Here is a 23,125-nt window from a genome sequence, read left to right as displayed (position 1 = left end):
CACCTTCTCCTCTCCCTGACCTGCTCACTTTGGTCCCCGTTCCTGTTCTCATCACTTCAGATACCTTCTCTACATCCTCCTGTGCTAAGAGCGAGCTCTAGAAGGTGTGAGAAGGATGCACAACTAAGGCACGGCTGCGTGCGGAGGTTCGCCGCGCCCCAGGAGAGCTGACTTCCCGGCGCCTCCCTTTGCCAGGTTGCACTGAGACCCTCTGAGGAAGGGAGGGTAGGGTGCTCACTCATCCCCCTGTCTCTGCCCCTCCCCTGACCATCTCATAGCATATGTAGTCTTCAGGGTACTTAGCTAAAGACACTCTCGTGCCTAGCAGCATCCTGCAGAAGAAAAGGAACCCAATGTGTTAGCTCCCTGCAACTTACACTCGTTCCACATAGAAAGTTGGTCTTTGAATGTTTGATTGGCCTCCACAGAATGTGAAGAAAAGTAGACAGATGATGGATCTTGGGAGATGAGACAATAAAAATAGTCTAATGGTCAACTGGGCAGAAAAGGAGGGCTGGTTCCGATAGGGTTGAGTAAGTCAGGGCCAGGCCCACCCAGAGAGCACCTCAGAGATACAATCCCTCCCCGGTTCAAAGAGATGCTAAAGCCTGGCATGCTGGTGCATACCTGCAATCCCTGCCATCCCAGTACTTGGGAGGAGAATCACAGGTTTGAGGCCAGGCTCAGCTACCTAGTGAGACCCTGGTTCAAAATAAAAAATAAAATAGGGCTGGGGATATAGCTCAGAGGTTGAATGCCCCTAGGTTCAATCCCAAATACCACAAAAAGAGAGAGGACAGACAGACAAACAGACACCAGAGTCCTGGCACTGGGAGTCTCCCTTCTTCTGTAAAGGACAGTTGCCACAAGTGGTAATATCAGTTGTTTCCAGAAGCTGACGCAGTGGGGATATTAAAGGTAGTGAGCCTGCAGTTTTTACTCTTCTGTTCCAGCGGGTCTCTTCCTGGGTGTGTGCGCCATGTGCCTAGACGCGCATGCATGCTTGTCTTAATCCCACAGGGGCCGTGGGGAGCCCCGCTCACCCACTGACTTGATCTGGTGAAAGCCCTCTTTGCACCGTGCATGTGCAGCTTCAGAGGTAAGCCAAGTAAGAGAAACTGCAGGTTGTGTTTGCTACTGCACATGGCTTTTGAGGCGAGGTCAGCTCTAAGAACTTTCATGATGTCTAATCTACATTGAAACAGTTTACAAATAGATGGTGGACAAGGGACTGTTTTAGTCGGCTTTTCTTTTCACTGTATTTGGGCTCACTGTTTCGGGGGTTCAGTCTATAGTCAGCCCACTCCAAGGCAGAAACTATGGCAGGAAGGCATGGCAGAGGGATGGGACCTGGCTCTCCTCCCATGGCAACTGGAAGCAGTGAGAGAGAAAGAGCTGAAGAGACTGGGGGTTAAGGCCCTAAGGCCACACCCCCAGTGACCCAGCTTCTCTAGGCACACCCCACCTCTGAGTCGTGCTGCTTAGGGGACTGTGCCTTCAACACATGAGATTTTGGGGGACACTCCAAACCCTCAGGATCCACCTCTCCATCCACTCCACATCCTCAGGCTCTTAGTACAGTGCCTCCCCCACAGCTGCTGCTTCACGCAGGATTTGAATTGAGTTGAACTGCTCAGGAACCCTTATGAACGAATCCTCACCCTCTCTCCCCCAAAGAGAATAGCCAGAACAGCTACTGTCTTCTTCAAACAGACTGAGCAGACTGTGTTACTAAGAGAGACACGTTCCAACCTACCGGGTTGTGGAGGTGAGTGTGCTTCTGTTGACTGCACTGCTCAGTGTACATCCATCCATCATCCATCCATCCATTCATTCATCCATCAGGAACACTCTCCTCCCTACTCCTGGGACACTTCACCCCTAAAGAGCTGTTCTCTGATGCTCTTAGAACACACTTTAGTCTCAGAGGGGGAAATAACTTGGTGATGTGTATGAACTAGAAATGATCTTTGGTTTTATGTGGATGCACCGCTTGTGAGAAGAGGCTCAGGCTTGTCAAAGGAAGAGAGCAGCCGGGCGTGGTGGCGCACGCTTGTAATCCCCGCGCTTGGGAGGCGGAGACAGGAGGATCGCGCTGGTTCGAAGCCAGCCTCGCTGGCTTAAGAGACTCTGTTTCCACATAAAAATGTTAAAAAATAGGTCTGGGAGTGTAGCCCGTGGGAGTGTATCCCGGAGGAAGAAGGGCTTCCAGGAACCCCAGTACCACCAAAAAAAAAAAAGGAAGAGAGCAATGGAGCCCTCAGCTCCCCCCGTCCGGGTGCAAGGGACCCCCCTCCACCAGTCTTTCAGCGCTGGCTTCTAGGAAATCTGCAGGGAAGGTTAGGTCTTGAGTATTTTTCCACAACTAGAGAAACTAGACTATTTTACCCTAAAGTATATTTCAGATGTCTTTTTCCATTTTAAAAAATTCATTGGCCATGCTTATACCAGGGGATTACTATAGCTGCAAATGACTCTCCTTACTCTCGTTAATGATTTTGCTGCCGCCGAAATCTTTCTAATACTTGTACAACCCAGATAAAGCCAAGCCCCTAGAAGCCAGCTCCAGTCTAGAGACATATTCAAAGGAACACCAGATATCATTGAAAAGCTATTTAAATTTTTACTGAATAATCTCAAAGAACCTAAAGAGGCGTCTCATTCATGAACCGCCATACAGAGATAGACTGAAATCTACTCCTCGGAGAGCCTACAGCTCCCTGCCATCCTGGTGACTCTTTGTCTGCTTCCTGTCTTTCTTTTGACTGCCTCAGAACTGTCCTTTCTCTAATCTTCTGGGACTCCTCCTCCAGCCCCACCCACAGCTCCCCAGATCCACTCTCCTCTCCTCATTAGCCGGCTCTTTCCTCTTTCTGTGTGGATTCCCGGCCTTTCTCTCCCTAACCTCCTCACCCCTTCCCCATCTGCATCTCAAAGGCTCCGAGGCCCATCTGGCCAGGCAGAGGGCACTCCTCCAGCTCCAGGGGGCTGGGGGTGGGCTCCCAGGATGCTCAAAGCCAACAAGGTTCCCTGTCTTGATGGTGGAGAAACTTTTCCTTACCAGAAATGTACTGAAGTCAGAACTCAGAGGAATTAAGTGACTTGGACATTAAGACCCTTCCGATATACTTCTTCCTTAGAACACACACACACACACACACACACACACACACACACACACACACACACGTTGAAAGAAAGCCACCCTTATGAGGGAGAGCTTCTGGAACGATCATATAATTTCCTAATTTTTTTTTTTTTTTTTTTTTGGTGGTGGTACTGGGGTTCCTGGAAGCCCTTCCACCTCCGGGCTACACTCCCAGACCTATTTTACATTTTTATTTGGAAACAGGGTCTCCTAAGCCAGCGCGCACGGCTGGCTTCGAACCTGCGCGATCCTCCTGTCTCCGCCTCCCAAGCGCGGGGATTACAAGCGTGCGCCACCACGCCCGGCCTAATTTCCTAATTCTAACCAGCCGTCCTGTAAATTCATGACCATGGGTCCTGGATGAAGAAATGGCTACAGATGAACCAGCAAAAATTGACGCGAGTCCTGGACACAGCTCATGTTAGAGGCCCCTCCAGGGTGAGCGTCCTCATACAAAGGCGTGTGTGGGAGACACTGTATCAGCAGCTTTTCACATTTCCTTTTACTGCTATGTAGTTTGCCCTAAAAGCGAATATCACTGTTTGTATACAGATGTTATAGTGAGTGTGTGTGTGTGTGTGTGTGTGTGTGTGTGTCCCTCATCCCCAATCCTTGTGACCAAAAGGCTCCAAATTTTGGATTTATTTTTATTTTAGAGCCTTCGCATATTCGTCCTAAGATGTCCTGGGAGACCCAGGTTTAGAGAAGAACTCCATTTATGCTTAACACACACTTTCTACACACAGCCGGAATGTCATTTTATACAGTATCTTCAATAGTTTTGTGCAGGAAAAAAAGTTCCACAGAATTTTCCATCATGTTAGTGCCCCAAAGTTTTGGATTTGGGAGCATTTCGAATATTGGATTTTCGCATAAGAGATACCCAACGTGTGTGTGTGTGTGTGTGTGTGTGTGTGTGTGTGTGCTTGTGCGCCCTCTCTCCCTGGGAGCAATGCAAGTCCTCATCTCTCTGTCTTCTTGACTGGGAGTGATTAAGGTGCAGGCAGGATAGAAATGAATCCCCCGGGGGCTGCGCTGTGCTTTCTTAAAGGAGCCCAGGTCTTTTCTTGGAGCTTGTCAGGAGATGAATGTTCTTGGACCCTTAATGACTGGCTAATAGTTTTTTGGTCACTGAATGATGAACCCTGGATGAAGGAAATGGCCTGTCTGGTCTCTGAAATGATTAAACGATTCAGGAATGCTACCCACAGGTCCAGCTATAATTATTAAAGATGCTGTAGTGGATTTATCATTTTTGATCCTTCCTTTGAAATCCAGACCCTCAGGTCATCCTTTTGTGGTACTGATGAGGACGGAGCCTTAGCCCACACCGGGTGCTTCCAGGGCTTGGGCTCCATCTGGAACGGGGTCCATATCACCTTCAGAACTGTCTCAGTCAACGTTCTCACTATAATCCAAGACAACTGACCACAGCTTAGAGGAAGGAAGATCCATTTCCTCACGGGTCTTTTGGAGATCCAGGAGTTTCAGTCCATGTCACGCCGGGTTACCTCTGTGGAACTCAGGGTCTGACAGCAGGGAGAGAGAGAGGGAAAGGAAGAGGGAGAGAGAGAGGGGAGGAGGGGGAGGGGGAGAGGGAGAGAGGAAGAGGAGAGGAGAAGGAGGAGAGAGGAAAGGAGGAGGAGGAAGAGGAGGAGGAGGAAGAAGATGAAGAAGAAGGAGGAGGAGGAGGGGAGGAGGTGGAGGAGGACGATGACGACAGAGAGTATGGACTAGCAAGTAGGGGGAGAAGAAGATCTTATGTTATTCTCCAGGGAAACTTTTCTTAATAACCAAGTCCTGCTTCCCATGAGGGAGATGTTCTAGGGGACCTTCTAACCCAAGGCAAGAATGGAGCTCTTTGTGGGGTTTGCCTAGTAGGTTCTCCAGGGTTGGCCCCTGTCAGCCTGTCCTCTTGACCTCTTCCTGCCCCTTCTAGAATCTTGAAAGCCAAGAGCTGAGCTTCTTGCCCCTCCCTTTTGCCCTGCCCTCTGACCTTTGAGCTCACTGCCTTCTCCCCTGAACCCCTCCTCTCCACATGCCCCACTGTTCCTCAGGACTACATTTAGCCATGTCCCTTCTGCCATGGCCAACTCCAGCCTGGGTTACGTGTCCCTCCTTTCTACCTTTCTAGCCAGTACCTGCCTGTGTGGCGCTCATGGCATGAACACCATACTTGCTCATGTTCTTTTACCCTCCTCACTGGCTGAGAGCGCCTTTGAGTAGGACTCTTCCTCGTCCCAGATACACCACCAGGACTGAGCATCGTCTCCAGCACCGAGTACCTGCTCAGTAGATATTTTTGAAGTAAGGAAGGAAAGAAACAGAAAGGACAACATGGGATAGCCCAGCACTTGACTCTAGGACAGAAAGAAGAAAGCCCCTTCCATCTTCCTGTGTGAACTAAAACCAGGAGGTGTTTTTGAAAGGTGCCCATAAGTGGTGGAATTTACAGAGAGTTCATGGTAGTCCATAAGAAAAATGCTATAATTACACTAAGAAGTAAATGGCAAAGGATATGAAGAGACTTCACAAAGCAGAGAAATACAAATGAGTGATCAACGTGGGAAAAACATCTAGTGTCACTAGGAAATTTTAAACATCAAATGAAAAATTAGAGTTCATAATTAACCTTGAATTCATTGCATTTGTGTGTATGGAGGAGGGCTTACTGGGCACTGAACCCAAGGGCATTCTACCTCTGAGCTACGCCTCCAGGCCTTTTTAATTTTTTGTTTGGAATCAGGGTCTTACTAGATGTCTAAGAGTCTCACTGTTGCCGAGGCTGTCCTCAAACCTTCCATCCTCCTGTGTCAGCCTTCCAAGTACTGGGATTACAGGCATGTGCTACCCCGCCTGGCTCATGGCCTATTTTCAGAAACAATAATGCTCTTTATTAGTGAGGGTGGACTGAAATGGATCTTACACGATATCTTAATCCTTTCATGTTTCTAACACAAAATGCTGCAGACTGGGTAATTTATAAACAACACGAAGCTGTTTCTCATAGTCCTGGATGCCGGAAAGTCCAAGAGCAAGGTGCTGGCCTTCAGTATCAGGTGAGAACTTTCCTACTGTTTCCTCAGAGGGCAGAGGACAGGAGGGACAGACTCATTTCCTCAAGCCATTTTGGAGCAGCCTCCATCGCATTCAAGAGAACAGGGCCACCGTGACGTAAGCACTCCCAGAGGCCCCACTTCTCTGTGCCTAGGAAGCGAAGCAAGTTAGCCTGGAATTAAGTGCAGTGTGGGTTGTGGCGGGGACGCCATCCTTTAAGCCACAGCAACCACCAGAGCAGCGCAAGCATCACTGCTATGAGAACTTTTATTGCCATCTTTCCTTTATCTCTTGTTTCAATGTAAGCCAGCATTGAGTTGCTTATAGATAAAGATAGGAAAGGCATATGAGAACTGTTGTCTTAGTAACACGAACATATTTAGATTATAAGGTGTCATAAAGAGGGCGTTGTTCAAATATGTACGGCCTTCATACTTCCTTTAGTAGAAGCCATGGCTAAGCTGAATGTAGGGTCGCACACCTGTACGCCCAGTACTCAGGAGATCGAGACTGCGGGAGCGCAGGTTCAAGAACAGCATCAGCCACTTAGCAAATCAGCAACTTGGTGAGACCCTGTTTCAAGATAAAGAAAAAAAGAAGAAAAATAAATAAAGGGCTGAGTTGTAGCTTGGGGGTAGAATGCCCCTGGGTTCAATCCCCAGTACAACAGCAATGACAACAAAATCCAATGGCTAGACCCCTCTCAGGTCCAGACTCCACAAATTTAATGTCTAAAGCTATAATTTTCCTGTTTTGTGTTTTTTTTTTTTTTTCAGTACTGGGGATTGAACCCAGGGGCATTCTACCTCCAAGATGCATCCCCCCTCCCAGCCCTATTTTTTATTTTTTATTTTGAAACAGGGTTTCACTGTGTTGCGGAGGGCCTCACTAAGTAGCTGAGGCTGGCCGTGAACCAGCCATTCTCCTGTCTCAGCCTCCCAAGTACTGGGATTACAAGTGTGCACCACCAGGCCCGGCTCCTTGCTTGTTATTTTTGAACAACTTATCTTTTTAGATAATTAACACCTAATATATCAAACCACCATATTTTGAAATTAGTTTTCCTTTATTAGATTGATTTGAAACAATCCCTGTGAAGAACTGAGATTTTTTTTATATTCAGCGTGCCAAGGCCTTGTTTTTGAAACGTTCAGAGCATTAAAAATAGGCAGTTTCAAGGTGGGCATGGTGGCTCACCCTTGTAATCCCAGCATTTGGGAGGCTGACACTGGAGGATCGTGGTTTGCAGACAGCCTCAGCTACTACTTAGTGAGGCCCTTTGCAACTCAGTGAGACCCTGTTTCCAAATATAGAATAAAAAATAGGGCTGAGGGTGTAACTCAGAGGTGAAATGCCCCTGGGTTCCATCCCCAGTACTGCCAAAAAAAAAAAAAAAAAGGCAGTTTCTAATTATCCTAGAGATTGCTTGATAGTAATGATCAAATCGGAACTGACCTGATCACTTTGGACAAGTGAGGTTTTTGTAATTATCATTAGGGGACTGCCTAATGGAGGGGAGTGAATCATGGTATAGTTGGTGCTTCAACCAAGATTCTACTTGATGCATACGTTTGTTCCAAATTTAGAAGCCCTCCTGGGGCACCGTGGCTGTGAAATGTGGTGGGTCTGTGTGTGCTGAGGAATGCGCTCCGGGAGGGCGAGGTTCCCGGGAGTGAGCTGTCCCCTCAGACAGCTGGTTTTCCCTGGAGGGGCTGTGTCCTGGCTTCCTCCACCTCCTTCCTTCTATGCGTCATTCATTGCTCATCACCGAGCCCATCTGGAAGGTCCTCAGAGTGTCCAGAAGGGCTGTCCAGGTGAGGGCCAGCGTGTAGAGGCCCAGGCTTAGAGATGCAGATGTGATCACAACTTTCTCTGTTCTTTGCACGTTACTGCCTCCACAATTAAACTTCTGTGTAGCCCAGCAATATTTGTCACCCACCTGTTGCTACAAAGATAAGAAGCATACCACTGTGTTCTGGAGGTCAGGATGATCGGAGAGACCAGGATAAAAGCGCCACACGGAGATACAATCGTCAAGGATTTGGGCTCTGCAGTTAGACTGCCTGGGTTCTCATCCCAGCTCCCCATTTATATGCTGTGTGAAAGGAGGGAGGGAGGGAGAAAAAAGAGAGAGAAGGACAGAAGGAAGGGAGAGATATTAGCTGAAAAAATTTCAGATCTGATCAAAAGCAGCAACCCACTAAGGCAGGACGCTCAGCGACTCCCAAAAGGCTGAGGGCTGGGCATGCTGGCTTGCCCGATGGCGGCCTTCCTGCCCCCAAACTGTGGGTCCCTGGTTCTGATCTCATGCATAACACAAATCCTGCCTCAGTCTTCCCCACCCCCCATGTTAAATTCCTTAGAAGTGAATCAATTAGAGATCCTAATTTAACAAGAATCATCTTTCTGTTGGGCACAAAAGAAAGTTTAAAATAACAAAAGTTTGAGAAACGGCCTTGGAGACATCCTTAGCAGACCGCTACAGGAGAGGCCACCTGCAGAACACACTGGAGACTTAAGGAAGGCTTGCATGGAGGGTCAGGATGCCTTTATGTCAGGGCCAGCCCGACAGTGACGGAGCTGAGCGGGAAGATAAGTACTGACGGCCCCATCACCACACGGAGCCGGGAGATTTGTCAAGCAAGATCTCGTTTATTTTTCTTCAGGCAACCCAGTTTACAGCAAAAAGGCAAGGGGGGATTTTCCGGTCAGGAAACTATTCTATCCTATCAAACTAAAGGTAGCAGGGGCAAGGAGACGCCCCCTTGTATCCGCTCGGCGCTATTTGTTGTTAGGTCTCATCGGAAGTTCTGGTGGTTGTGCAGACCTGTGCTCGCTACATGTAGCCCATTCATCCACAGCGCGTTCGCTGCATGTAGCCCATTCATCCACAGCACGTTCGCTACATGTAGCCCATTCATCGGAAATTTTGACAGGTGTCCAACGTGCTTGGCGCTACCTGTCATTTGGCGGTCGAGCAGACGTCAACGCGCTTGGTGCTACATGTAGCTAATTTATCGGAAGTTCTGTCAGGCAGTTTGAGCAGACCCCAACAGCTTTAGAGGGGATCGCTGGACATCAGAGACACACTGTGGCTGTTTAACATATTGGCCTGGTCACACCTCCCGTCCAGGAAAAAGGGAGGCAATGTTCCCTTTCCCTTCTATCTCCAGCCAAATTACAAGACCACCTCCTCCCGAGACCTGGTGTCAGGGTCGTCCTCTCAAGGTTGTTGCTCAGCTATTAAACCGAGTGGATTTCCAGGGAGTCACCTGGAAAGAAAGCCGCCGCCTCTTATGTAGTCGCTGTGCAGAAATGCATTTTGAAGTGCGGACCTTTGAATGTTGGGTGTCATTGTTACCTTTGTTCTTGTTGTTTACCTTCGGGCGCTCTCATTAGCAGAAAACACCAAGCGCTTCATTCCCATGCACATCTTTGACATTTTCAAATTCTCATTTCCAAATGGTTGTGAGTCACTAGTGGGTCATGAAGGGACTTGGCCCTTGTGTGTGTTTCCAATCAATGAAGGCTCTCTTGAGAACTCGCTTATCCTATCCCAGGCTTTGCAGATGGAAGACTTGCTAGGAAGTTTCACTTACCAGAATTGCCTTTAAAAAGAATGGAGTAGAGAGAGGTAGGTCCTAGATGCATTTATAATGCTAGGATATTGATGATGATGGTGATTGATGATGATGATGATGATTATGTTGATGGTGATGATATTGTGGTACTGGGGATTGACCCCAGGGACATTCTACCTCCAAGATACACCCCATGCCCCCCTTGTTAATTTTTTGGTTTGAAACATAGTTTGCTAGGTTGATGTGATGAGTCTCACCAAGTTGCTACAGCTGGTCTTGAGCCTGTGCCCCTCCTGTCTCAGGCTCTCAAGGTACTGGGATTACAGGCATGTGCCACCATACCAGGCCTATGCTAGGATTATTAAAGTGAAAGTTTTCACAAATGTATGTATAGATGGGGAAAAAGGAAGAAAGGTAGCAGAGCTCCGTGAACACTGAGCTATGGTAAGAAGGGATCTTACTGGCTGGGCTCCGTGGTGCACACATATATTCCCAGTACTTGGGAGGCTGAGACAGAAGGATCACAGGTTCAAGGATAGCCTCAGCAATGTAGCAAGACCCTCAGAAACCTAGGAAGACCATTTCAAAACAAAAAAATAAGAAAAGGGCTGGGAGTGTAGCTTGCAGGTAGAATGCTCCTAAATTCAGTCTCCAGTACCATGAGGAAGAAAAAAGAAAGAAGAAGAAAGAAGGAAGGAAGAAGAAGACGATGATGATGGGAAGGAGGAGGAGGAGGAGGAGGGGGGGGGATCTTATTTTCCAAGATGGCAGAAATCTGAGTCTACTTTGGCACCTTCTTACCCAGTCTTCTGTTGATCACTGACTGCCACCAAACAGTCCCAGCCCCTCACTGCTATATTATCAGAATAAAAATATTGCCAAGGCCTGCTTCTACCCCAGATCCCCTGATCTGTTTTGACTAGCACAGCCTGCAACTGTTGACGTGGAGGGAGCAGGGCCTCAGCCGACCGCTCCTGATGTGCATTTTAATAAGGCGAGTCCTACTTCTCTTCCTTCTCAGTCAAGCTGGTCCATTGTTCTGCCACCAGGACCCTCTGGCATGGGACAGTGGCTGTCCTCACACCGTCCACGGTGGGCTGAGCTAAAGGAAACCTTAACTCCCAAATTATTTCCCCTGCACCTTAGACAAAAGGAAATCTGGATCTCAGTAGCCATGGTTCACGTCATAAGCCCAAATGCTAGATGCGTCTGTCTGCACAGAGGCCTGGGTGAGGGCTGCTCCCCATGTCTGCGTCACCACAGAAGTGTGTGATGCCTTTGTTGATGGGTTTTCTGTTTCTGGATGGACATCTTCGTCCCCAGCAGTGGCCTTTGAGAAACCCAAGAGATGAATTTGTATTCACTTTGTACAAATTGTGGCTCGCGGGTCAGGGTCTTACGGGCTTCTTTTGTTTTATACCGTGATTGAACTTTGTGCAGCCTGTTGTGTAAGTGCAGTGATAGGTCTGGCTGGGTGGTCCTGGCTGTTTGTTGTGTTCCTCTAGCACCGTCTTGGCTAGTCAGCCAGGGCTGTTAATGACACGTTAAAAGCTATCTTCTGTCTGAATTGATGGGGAGTCTGTCTTGATGTAAAAAGAAAAAAAGAAGAAGAGCTTGCGTATAGACTACGGCAACTTTGAGAGCTGTGCTGCCAGGCATCTTTCCATTTAACTGGAGAAAAATATTAGAAGAACATTAATAGTTTGTGTACTACTTTCAATTTGGTTGAGTTCCCTGGAGGACTAAGAAAATGAACACTAAGTGACACCAGGCTGCTCAGAGCGTGGCCACCCTGGACTGTGGCTCGGCCGATGGCAGAGGGTGGCCGTCTCTGGGACAGGCCTTTGGCCATCTAGAGAGGTTTCTCAGAAGGTTCTGCTCTGTTCTAAAATGTTGTGTGCTCTTTTGCATTCTATCATGTAAGGGTTGGGGGCCAACAGACAAAATCCTATAGACAAAAGTCCTAGAATTAAGTGGAACTGTGAGATAAATGTGTTTTATACAACATCTATAAAATAACATATATTTTTATATTTAAATAATTATTTGCCAGAGGTAAGATCAATCATAATTAAAATCAGTTACATGTTAGTAATTATCTCATTGAACCATAATTTACAAAATTGGGAAGCCTGGTTTAAACTTTTATTTTTAAACCTTTATTTTTTTTTACTATTTTTAAATTTTTATTGGTGCATTATATTCATAAACCTTTATTCATTAATTTATTTAATTTGGTACTGGGAATGGAACTCAGGGTCATTCTACCTCTGAGTCATACTCCTGTTCCTTTTATACTTTATTTTGAAACAGGGTCTTGCTAAGTCGCTAAAGCTGGCCTTGAACCTGTGATCCTAGCAGCGTCTCAGCCTCCCAAGTCCTGGATTACAGGCCTGTATCACCATGCCTGGCTTCAAACCTTTATTTCTTTCTTTGTGCAATTGTATTGGAGTCATAATTTGGCAGTATCTCTTCTAGTTAGCAATTGTTTTCTTCTAATGTCCAAGTAAATAATCCTTAATTAAATAATATAAATAATATCAGTGCATTTTCATTTTTCTCTTCTGAATAAGAAATTGGAACGTGAAACTCTTTTATGTTGTAGTGGTGGACCAGCATCCATTGACCAGCTGGTTGGAACATTTAGGATTTGTGATTGCTATGGGAGTTACTACTGTAATCACACACCATCCTCTCAAATTTCTTTAGAAAGAAGCAGAATTAATATTTATCTCAAATGTCAGATGGAAGAACAATTGGCTTAGCCATGAAAATGGATCTTTACATAGATATACACAAACTATTACTTTTATAAAATAATTTTGAGGAACATTTGAACAGCACAATTACTTTAAGAAATGTTACTACAACAAATACCTTTTGGAGTAATGTGATACAGGGTAGTATAAAGAAACCTGAAACGACACCAGAAAGTGCTATTATAAATACCAAAACATGAAGTTATGTTCGAGTCAGCTGGGCACAGTGATGCATGCCTGTAATCCTAGTACTTAGGAGGCTGAGACAAGAGGAACGCAGGTTCGCAGCCAGTCTCAGCAACTTAGTGAGGCCCTCCACAACCTAGTGAGATCTGTTTTCAAAATAAAAAATAAAAATAGAGCTGGAGGTGTAGCTCAGAGGCAGAATGCCCCTGGGTTCAATTCCCAGTACAAGAAGAAAAAACAAAACCCAAAACAGACTAGAGTCATTGTACACAATTAATCAGAGGCAAAAAAAAAAAATACTACAACTTCTAGAACTGAAAGATGAACTCTTAGTGATAGATAGGTGTTATTCATAGTTAGACATTACTTCAAACCATATGCCAGGCAGGCAATCATCAGTTTGTTGGTTGATGACATTTTCTAGCGCCATAATTTCGGTGATTTTCCCCACAAATTGAATTAAAGATGACTCAAAGTCACACCTATTTTTGAACTTAGTATGTCCAAGTCATTTCCTGTTGACAGGAATCTGAAGAAAATGTCATCATGGTCAGCACTAATCCTCCATCCCGCGGAAGAACTTCCGCAGTGGGGTTTCCTGAATTTGCCCTCCGATAGATTGATGCTGGAATTTATGTCCTCTCTGTGGCAACGTCAAGGTTCCATTCATGTGTCTCTCTCTATTCTCCAGCTTTAAATAATATCCCTGCCTAATAAATACTATGGCGCTTCATACATGGGCTTTACAAAGATTAAAGTGTAAATAATGGGATTTTTTTTTTTTTGCTATGCTGGGAATAAAATCCAGAGAGTCCACCTCAAGCTTCATCTCAATTCAGATCCAAAAGACATATGTCTGTAATAAATAAATGAACCCAGCATGATGGCATGCTCCTGTAACCCTCAGACTTTAGAAGCTGAGATGGGAGGGTCACAGGTTTGAGCTCAGCCCCAACAACTTAGGGAAACCTTCAGCAAACTAGCAGGACACTGTAAAAATTCCAAAGGGGCTGGGAGGTAGAATGCCCTTTCATTCAATCCTTAGTACCAAAAAACAAAATAAATAATACATGAAATATTTCCTATGAAATACTTTCAGACTGCTCAAGTTTATATAAGGATGATAAAAATAAAATTTTAATTCCCAATTGCTTTTGTCTGTTTAACAGCCCAATTTTTTAGTCTTGGGTTTTCCCAGAGAGAAACGTTAAGGCTCAGTGGATGAACTGATGAAAACTGCTCCTACAGGCGACTTGGACTAATGTTCTCTTGAAGAAAAAGAAGAATGTTCTCTTTCGTCCTCTTTGGCCAGTATGTGTGGTGTCCCAGTGTGTGTCGATTCCCAGTGGACTCTAGAGAGGGAGTTACCTGTTTCTTCTCCACACTGGCTCTCCGGTTTGTTCCAAATGAACCACACCTAAAGGCCACAGGGGAAAGGACCTAACAAGTTATGCTTTGGGGATTTTCTGATACATTTCTGCTGCTGCAGACAAAATTATTAAGATGTGTTTTCTTTTCTTTCTTTCTTTGGCACTCAGATGAATATAGGATCAAGCCGGTGGAAGAGGTCAAATACATGAAAAACGGAGAAGAGGAGGAGAAAATAGCAGCCAGGAACCAAGAGAACTTGGTAAGAACAGATTCTCTCACTTAACGATGGACTTTGGTGACACCACAGTCATAATATCTGCACTGAACGTTTAAACTGCAACTCACACGCCAGCGCACGCTTTCTTGAAAACGCGGTGGCTATTTATAGCTTGCCTGGAAGCCGCACCATTACTCCTGTATCCTGTTTGTCTCTGAATAAGCCTTTCTTTAATCTTGATAGGGAGTGCTCCAGGGAAAAGAGAATAAAATTATTAATGTTTAAAAAGAATTAAATACGATGTAGGATTGAGATTTATGAGAGAAGTTTTTTTTTCCCCCCTTCACTTCTTTTAACCCTTATCTAGGCCAGGATGAATGGTAGCGTTAGTATTCTGGGCATGTAATGTGGTTGAGGAAGTTGCCTTTCTGCGGAAATTAATGTACTTCCAAGGTAGGTTTCCACCCAGAGAGTATTTAAGCGTGTGAGTATTTAAGGCTATCATTTTCACGTTCATTAAAGGTATTGTGAGTTAGTGTGAGGATTGTGATGATATGAAATGGGAAGTTAGGAACCTTGTCCAATAATATAAATAACTCACATACGTTCCACCTTAATAGTCAATTTCTATAAAAATATTAGTTACATTTTAGATGATTTCTTAAAAGAGGCTGCAAATTATTAAGAATATATATTTATTCGATTGTATTGGAAAAATAGTTTTGCTGTATTTTATATATACTTTCTGCTTTCATGATTGAGAAGACGTATTTGTTAAGGAACCTGCCATATACAAAATTTTCTTTTCCTTTTTTAGTACTTGGGATTGAACCTAAGGTCATTCTACCTCTGAGCCATATCCCCAGCCCTGTTTTTTTATTTTATTTTGAAACAGGGCCTCACTAAGTTGCAGAGGATCTCACTAAGTTGCTGAGGCTGGCTGCAAACCTGAGATCCTCCTGTCTCAGCCTCCCGAGTGCTGGGATTACAAGTGTGCACCACCATGCTACAAAACTTTCACTGACCTACAGCTTCCTTTCCTATTGTGTACTGTTTTTATTTCTGTTCGCTTATCCTATTAAGTTTTTATTTCTATTATTTCTGTGGCAACAGGAGGAGCTGGACAGATATTAACCAGTGCTCAGGAGTATTTAAGGCTATCATTTTCTCTGATACTCTAGTGAATATTAGAGGCTTAATTTCTCTTGCTTTGTTCTCTTCTGAATGTGTGATCCATAGTCTGAAATACTGAAGTGTCAGCAAGTGAATATTTTAGATCACTTTTAAGAAGTGAAAGTACTTTAGATAATGAGATGTTGCTTCGTAAATGGGATTTAGATCTTAAAGTATCACAAAAGTGACAGCGATTCATGCCTGCAGTGAGGATATGTTTTAACATCAATACTTAAACCCAGGAAAATGCAGCTGTGGCTGAGCCTGGTAGTACACTCTTGTAATCCCAATACTTGGGAGGTTGAAACAGGATGATCAAAGGTTCGTGGCCAGCCTCAGCAACTTACTGGCACACGTCTGTAATCCCAGGACTTGGGAGGCTGAGACATGAGAATCGAATATTGTCCACACATACTGTTTGAAAAAAATTAATTAGAGCCGGGCATGGTGGCGCACGCTTGCAATCCCAGTACTTGGGAGGCTGAGACAAGAGGATCGCGGAGGTTCAAAGCCAGCCTCAGCTACTTAGTGAAGCTCTCAGCAACTTAGTGAAACCCTGTTTCCAAATAAAATAAAAAAAATAGGTTGGGGGTGTAGCCCGGAGGTAGAAGGCCCCTGGGTTCCACCCCCAGTACCACACAGCAAGGAAAAAATTAATTACCTCCTAAATTTTGAATCTTGCATTAGAAGGTAAATGAAACAGTTAACACTTCTTACTTCTCACCACCTTAAAAACAATCTGAGTCAAAAAATTGTTTCAAAGAATGATTATACAATTTAAGCCAGAGTGTGCCTTTAATATACTTTTTTTTTTTTTTTTTTTTGGTGGTACTGGGGTTCCTGGAAGCCCTTCTACCTTAGGGCTACACTCCCAGACCTATTTTATATTTTTATTTGGAAACAGGGTCTCTTAAGCCAGCAGGCTTCGAACCTGAGCGATCCTCCTGTCTCCGCCTCCCCAGCACGGGGATTACAAGTGTGCGCCACCACTCCCGGCTTGATGTATATACTTTTATTGGTGCACTGTAATCACACATCAAAACAACGTTCAGAGTGATAGGGACAGACATGTCCGCAGCACTTGGTGAGCCTCCTCCAGGCCCCATCCCTCCGCTTCCCCATGCACAATGTTGAGATGGGCATTGATAATTTCATATATATGTATATATACATACGTGTATATGAATAGATAGCATCAGTTAGAATGGTTCCTTTACCAAGTCTCCCCCTCTCCCCACCCTGCCAAGTGAGAGCTTTTTTTTTTTCTAACACAAACCGTGTAAATAAAGAGGCTCGGCAAACAGCACCCAGGCAGGAGGGCATGGTGAAGACCGAGCTTAGGAGACGTGACGTTGTGCTGTGGACGCTTCTGCCTGGGTGCCGGTCCCAGCTCTGCCTCTTGTTTGCTGTGGGATCGAGTGACTTTACTTCTCTAACCCTCCACCCATCCACTGGGGACCAAGCGGTGCCCATGGCACTGTTCGGGGGTTCCAGGAGATGGTGGTTAAGACTTGGAGTCCAGTGCCAAGTGTGTGATTTAGGAAAGGCCGGCATTATCAGTGAAGACGAGGGAAGAACAAAGACTGCTAGAACCGGAGTGTCTTTTTTCCTTTGTGTTGATTGGCGAGGGATGTCTAGGTGAATACTTTAAATGACTGCTAGTGGAACATGTGTTTGAAATCTCTGCTCTGGCAATATCAAATTATTTAAAGAGTGCCTGTGTGTGTGTGTGTGTGTGTGTGTGTGTGTGTGTGTGTGTGTGTGAATTGCAAGGGAGAAATACAAAGTGCCGCAAATACAAATACAAAGAAGGCAGAGATCATGTCTGTTGAGGTCCTGGCTCATGAAGGGCTGGCATTTCTGATAAGCCTACAAGCACTGAATAAGGACCAGTGTTGCAAGCACATGTAACAGGTGGAAAACAGCCCGGTGTAGTGGCACGCATCTGTAATGTTCGTACTTGGGATGCTGAGATAGGAGGATTGCAGATTCAAGGCCAGCCTCAGCAACTTAAGTGAGGCCCTATCTCAAACTAAAAAATAAGTAATAGCTAGGGATGCAGCTCAAAGATACAACGCCCCTGGGTTCAGTCCCCAGCATCACAAAAACAAATAAGCAAAAACAAGTGGGAAGCCTAGTATGTGTTGAATAAAAAGCACAGAGTTCAGATTGACCAAGCAGTAATGGGAGGAGGGGGAGGAGTCTGTAGAGATGTAACAAAATGGTAGAAGAGTATGTGCCAGGAGGGACTATGTGTGGGGCTTCGTGTTCAGCTGAAAGTCTGAAACTCATGCAGGGGGTTAAAGGGAGACTTCAGTGACTTAAGCTGGAGGACTAGCAAGCCAGGGATAGGCTTAAGAAGGTTTGTGTGGCTGCAGCAAGTGCGATATGGATCGACGTGTGGAGCCGAGATGGGAGATGGCCACAATGGTTTTTGCAAATGGTGATGCACCTGGGCAGAAAAAGTGGTAAGGAGAATCAGAAAGAGTTGGGTGAGGCTGCAGAAGCCGGAGCTGCAGGACCCAGTATCTCCTTACATGTTAAGAGAAGGCAGTAGGAAATGATGATGATACAAGATTTGGACCCATCTGGAAAGGTGAGGCATTGGTGGTAATGAAAATAAATAGCAACTTCAGTTAAATGGATAAGATTGTATCTGATGAAAATACAAGGTGTTCATTCATTCATTCATTCATTCATTCATTCTTAACCACCCTTACAAAGGTCACAGTATAGTGCATAGAAGAGGAACTTAGGCCAGTACCCACCCGTTAATAAATGCAGAAACAAAACGCCTGTGACTTCTAGATTCATAGGTCCTATAAGAATTGGGAGACACAGAGGCATATCAGATATAAATCCCATCTTTGCAAGTTCACTTTCTGGTAGCAGACAGAAAGATGTGACCAGAATGACCACAATTCAAGGTGCAACCTGGAAGCAGGGGTGGGTTTTGAGCAAGCAGAGCTCTGGGAACTCACAGAACCCGCCTCCGGAGGCGGTCTAGAGAAAGGGCGGGAGGGTGGTGTGGCGCTCTGCAGCTCCGCTTGGGACGTGATAGGGATTTAGTATGGCTTCGTGGCTTGAGTGAATGAGCTGGCAGAGCTGGACCTGGAGATGAAGGCTTGGATTGAGTCGATGGCTGGGCACTTGGGAGTAATGGAGGCAGGCAGATTTGAGAGCACAGCGGTCCAAGGAAGCATCCCAGGGCCCTGCAGTCTGCTTGAAGGCCCCGGTGGCCTGCGCCCACGGCGGGCTTGGTTTGTGCCTGGCCACTGGCCTCTTTGCTCGCAGCTTCCCTCCCCATTGGTGGTCCTTCAGTTTTCGAAGGTCTGGACTTGCACACTCAGAGCCCAGCCAGAACCTGCCTTCCTCCATCCTTGCCTGGCTGACTCTTTGTGGGTGAGGGGGGTATGGGAGTTTGTACCCAGGGGCATACTATCTCCAAGCTACACCCCCAGACATTTTGTTTTTACTTTGAAACAGGGTCTCATTAAGTTGCTGAGGGTCTTGCTAAATTGTTGAGGCTGGACTTGAACCTGCTATCCTCTTGTTTCAGCCTCCCAAGTACTGGGATTACAAGCATGCACCACCACGCCCGGCTTCTACCTTTTTTTTTTTTTTTTTTTTACTTTGCTTTGTTTATTTTATTTTGATTCTCTTAGATTTTAGTTATTCCTCCTCCTCCTCCACTTCCTCCTCCCTTTTTGTTTTTTATTTTAGGATAGGGTCTAAATTCCCCAGGCTGGCCTTGAATTTGTAGTCCTCCTGCAATTACAGATGTGTGCCACCACGTCCAGCTTCAATTCCTTCTTAAGAAAGCTGGTGTGAAGCAGAAGCTTTGACTTTGGAGAGTGTATACTTGTCATTAAGGGTCCCAGATTTACCATTTGTAGCTTTATCATTTTGGCTAGGTATCTAAAACTTCTGATTTCCAACTTCTTTATCTGGAATAACCAAATTAATTAAAGCTTTAGTAGGAAATGTGGGGGGTAATGTTTAGCATCTTAGCAAACAGAGGCATCCTTTAAAAAGCATAGAAAGCAAACGCTTTCTTTTATCACATAAAATTAAAGACTTTTATAAAACAGGATAACTGGGGAAAAAAATGTAGTCAGTCAGTTGGTAAGCACCTAGGAGCAAACAGTTATAATAGCTGCAAGGCAAAAAAAAATCTGAAATCTGTAAATTATACTTGAAAATAATTAAGAAAAAGAAAATCCACTAGAAAAATAGGCAAAGGAACAGATGGTTCCTAGCAGAAGACACTGGAGTATAAGCATATGAGGTTATGGTCTGCATCGCTGGTACACCACATACTTTGGTAAGTAGCTTTCTGAGTCTCCCTGAAATACATTGACTGCAGCCCGAGCCGCTCCTCTGCATGGCTGGTGGGCTGCGCTCTAACAGAACCTCTCTGCTTTTATTCCACAGTTAATTTTGTGTTTTCCAAGAGCTAGCTCCCAAATCGGTTTATACTGGTTTGAATGTCATTGTAATTATGTAATTCAGTTAAATAATATGCAAACCAATGAAACATGAGTGTGAAAAGAGCCGGTTCAGTGAAAATTAAATTGAATGCTTTGGAAAGTCGTGATGAAGGCAAGTTACTAAAAGCTTGCTGTTAAATTAAATTAAATCCTCCACTTGGATTATTTTGCAATGCCTTTATAGTCTCACTTCACTTAAAAAAACCAGAAAAGGGGATCTCAGATGTGCATTAAGGGTGTGGTGAATGCAGGAGACACGTGTAGAGCCTGGAGCCTGTGGTTCCTTGTTGAGAGAAGTCTTCTTCCTGTGTCAAAAAAGGGGAGAAGAAATGCACATCTTTGTATTTTAACATAAAATAAAATGTTTAATAGGTATATACATTTTTAGGTTACCCATTAACTCACTGTGTGTGTGTGTGTGTGTGTGTGTGTGTGTTTATTCATTTTTGTGATACTGAGAATTCAACTCAGAGGCATTCTATCCAAGCTACAACCTAAATATATTTTATTTTTTATATTGAAATAGGGTCTCCTTAAATTGCTGAGCCACTAAGTGGCTGAGGCTGTCCCCTCCCATTTCTGCAATCCTCCCATTTCAGCCTTTTAAGTACTGGGATTATAAGCATGCACCACCATGCATGACTCACTGTCTTATGTTGTTATCAGTATGGGTGGAGTTATCTAATACAGCTTTTATTTGTAACCAGGGGAATGCAGATTAAAACACAATCTTGCTGGGTGTGGTGGCGCACACTTGTAATCCCCCTTTCCAAATAAAATGTATAAAAATAGGTCTGGGAATGTAGCCCAGAGGTAGGAGGGTTTCCAGGAACCCCAGTACCACCAAAAAACAACAACAACAAAAAAAAACCCCTCAGTTTTTCACCCATTATATTGGCAATAACTTGAAGTTCGATAATATCATGTTTGGGAGCCGGGCGTAGTGGCGCACGCTTGTATTCCCCGGGCTTGGGAGGCGGAGACAGGAGGATCGCGAAGCCAGCCATACTGGCTTAGGAGACCCTGTTTCCAAATTTTAAAAATGTAAAAAAAATAGGTCTGGGAGTATAACCCAGAGGTAAAAGGGCTTCCAGGAACCCCAGTACCACAGTAATAATAATAATAATAATAATAATAATAATAATAATAATAATATCATGATGTTTGGGCATGGTTGTAGGAAAACATGTATTTGCATGTAGTGGTAAATATCATGAAGGAGAGTTTAAAAAGATCGATGAAAGTTCACGCATGCATAGCCATGAGTCAGCATGGCCACAACATGCTATGCACCAAGCAGTTGCCCCTGTGTGCGAGGAAGCTTGTACAAGACCCGCACTCCGGCATCGCTTATGACAGTGAAAACTGAAAATAACACTCATGCCTGTCCATAGGAAGATATATCACTATACCATACTAGGCAGCAGCAATTAAAAAGAATGAGCTAGAACTATAGAAACTGTCATGGAAAAATCATGCAGATTATACCAACAATATGTATAGACAGGTGCCATCCATTTAAGGTATGGATGGATGGATGGATGGATGGATGGATGGATGAAGTATTTTGGTACTGAGGATTGAACTCAAGGACATTCCATCTCTAGGCCACCCCCCCCAGGCCTTTGTATTTTGAAACAGGATCTCACTAAGTTGCTGAGGTTAGTCTTGCTAAGTTGCTGAGACTGTCCTCAAACCTGAAATCCTCCTGTCTTGGCTTCCAAGTATTGGGATCACAGGCATGTGCCACCACACCCAGCTATTTAAGACTTTTCGATGAAACAAAATAGCAGCACTTTCTATTTCTCATAAGTCTCCATTTATGTGCAGAGATGCAGACAAAACCTGGATGCACGCATCCCACAGTGCTGGCAGTGGATTCCTCGCTTTATGGAGACATAAGCACAGTGAGGCTCAGTCTCCTGCTCTGCACAATGGAGATGATAAATGAACCTGTTTTAATGGGAAGTTGTGAAAATTAAATAACATATCAGCACAGATGGCAAAGAAAATGCCATCGTTGACTGCTGTAATATTATTTTTATTAGCCAGATGTGGTGGCGCACGCTTGTAATCCCCGCGCTTGGGAGGCAGAGACAGGAGGATCGCGCAGGTTCGAAGCCAGCCGCGCTCACTGGCTTAAGAGACCCTGTCTCCAAATAAAAATATAAAAATAGGTCTGGGAGTATGGCCTGGAAGAAGGGCTTCCAGGAACCCAGTACCACCAAAATAATAATAATAATAATAATAATAATAATAATAATAATAATAATAATAATAATTTTATTGGAGAATTGTGTTTAAAAGGAGTGAACAAGAAAGATTAGGGTGTGGAGCCAAAGGGGACTTTTATCTTTACTCTTTTTTTTTTTTTCAGTACTAAGGATGGAACCCAAGGGCATTCTACCTCCAAGCTACACAACCCAGCCCTATTTTTTATTCTTTATTTTGAAACAGGGTCTCACTGAGTTGCAAAGGGCCTCACTAAGTAGCTGAGGCTGGCCATGAACTGCAGCCCTCCTGAATCAGCTTCTTATCCTCACTCTTAATGGTTTTTATCTTGATTTAAAATTGATTTTCTGAAAGAAAGATAATAGGACTGGGGATTGTAGCTCAGTTCTGCCACTGAATGGGCAAGGCCCTAGGTTCAGTTCCCGGTACCACAAGGGGGACAATAAAAAATTTCCAATTTTGACTATTTTGATAGCTTTAAGTAAGATTCTGATATTTTCTTATCATAAATAAATGTCCTCCATTTTCAGTCATTCTCTGCTGATTAGCACTGTAGGTCAGTAGGAAAGCTCAGTATCCAAGACCATAGTCATTGCATCACAAATATTAAGGTATTCCTTGTGAGGAATATAAGACATATGAGTGGAGGTCAAAAACCTTCCATCATCAGTAAATATTTGTTATAGTAATATACATATATTCCTGCTGGGTATGTTGGCCCAATCCTGTAATCCCAATACTCGGGAGGCTAAGACAAGAGGATTACAGGTTCAAGACCAGCCTCAGCAATTTAGATTCTGAGAACCTAGTGAAACCCTGCTTCAAAAGGAAAATAAATAAATTCATTAAAGAGGGCTGAAGGTATAGCTTGGAAGTAGAGTGCCTCATGAGTTTAATCCCCAGTACCCCCC

At 44.6% G+C, this 23,125-nt stretch overlaps 1 protein-coding gene across 1 annotated transcript in view; it reads left to right on the top strand.

Annotated features, from left to right (window-relative positions):
- Positions 1-23,125, top strand: part of LOC308265332 (uncharacterized protein C1orf21) — a gene marked incomplete at both ends in the record, with an annotated part of 155,422 nt that overhangs the window by 26,793 nt on the left and 105,504 nt on the right. The window contains one exon of the mRNA XM_080698974.1: positions 14,270-14,361. Coding sequence (XP_080555100.1) covers positions 14,270-14,361 — 92 coding nt within the window. The remainder of the gene's footprint in view (positions 1-14,269; positions 14,362-23,125) is intronic.

Source organism: Muscardinus avellanarius (assembly GCF_963383645.1).
Source record: "Muscardinus avellanarius genome assembly, chromosome: 7".
NCBI classification, from domain to species: domain Eukaryota; kingdom Metazoa; phylum Chordata; class Mammalia; order Rodentia; family Gliridae; genus Muscardinus; species Muscardinus avellanarius.
This window is presented reverse-complemented; position numbering and strand designations above follow the sequence as displayed.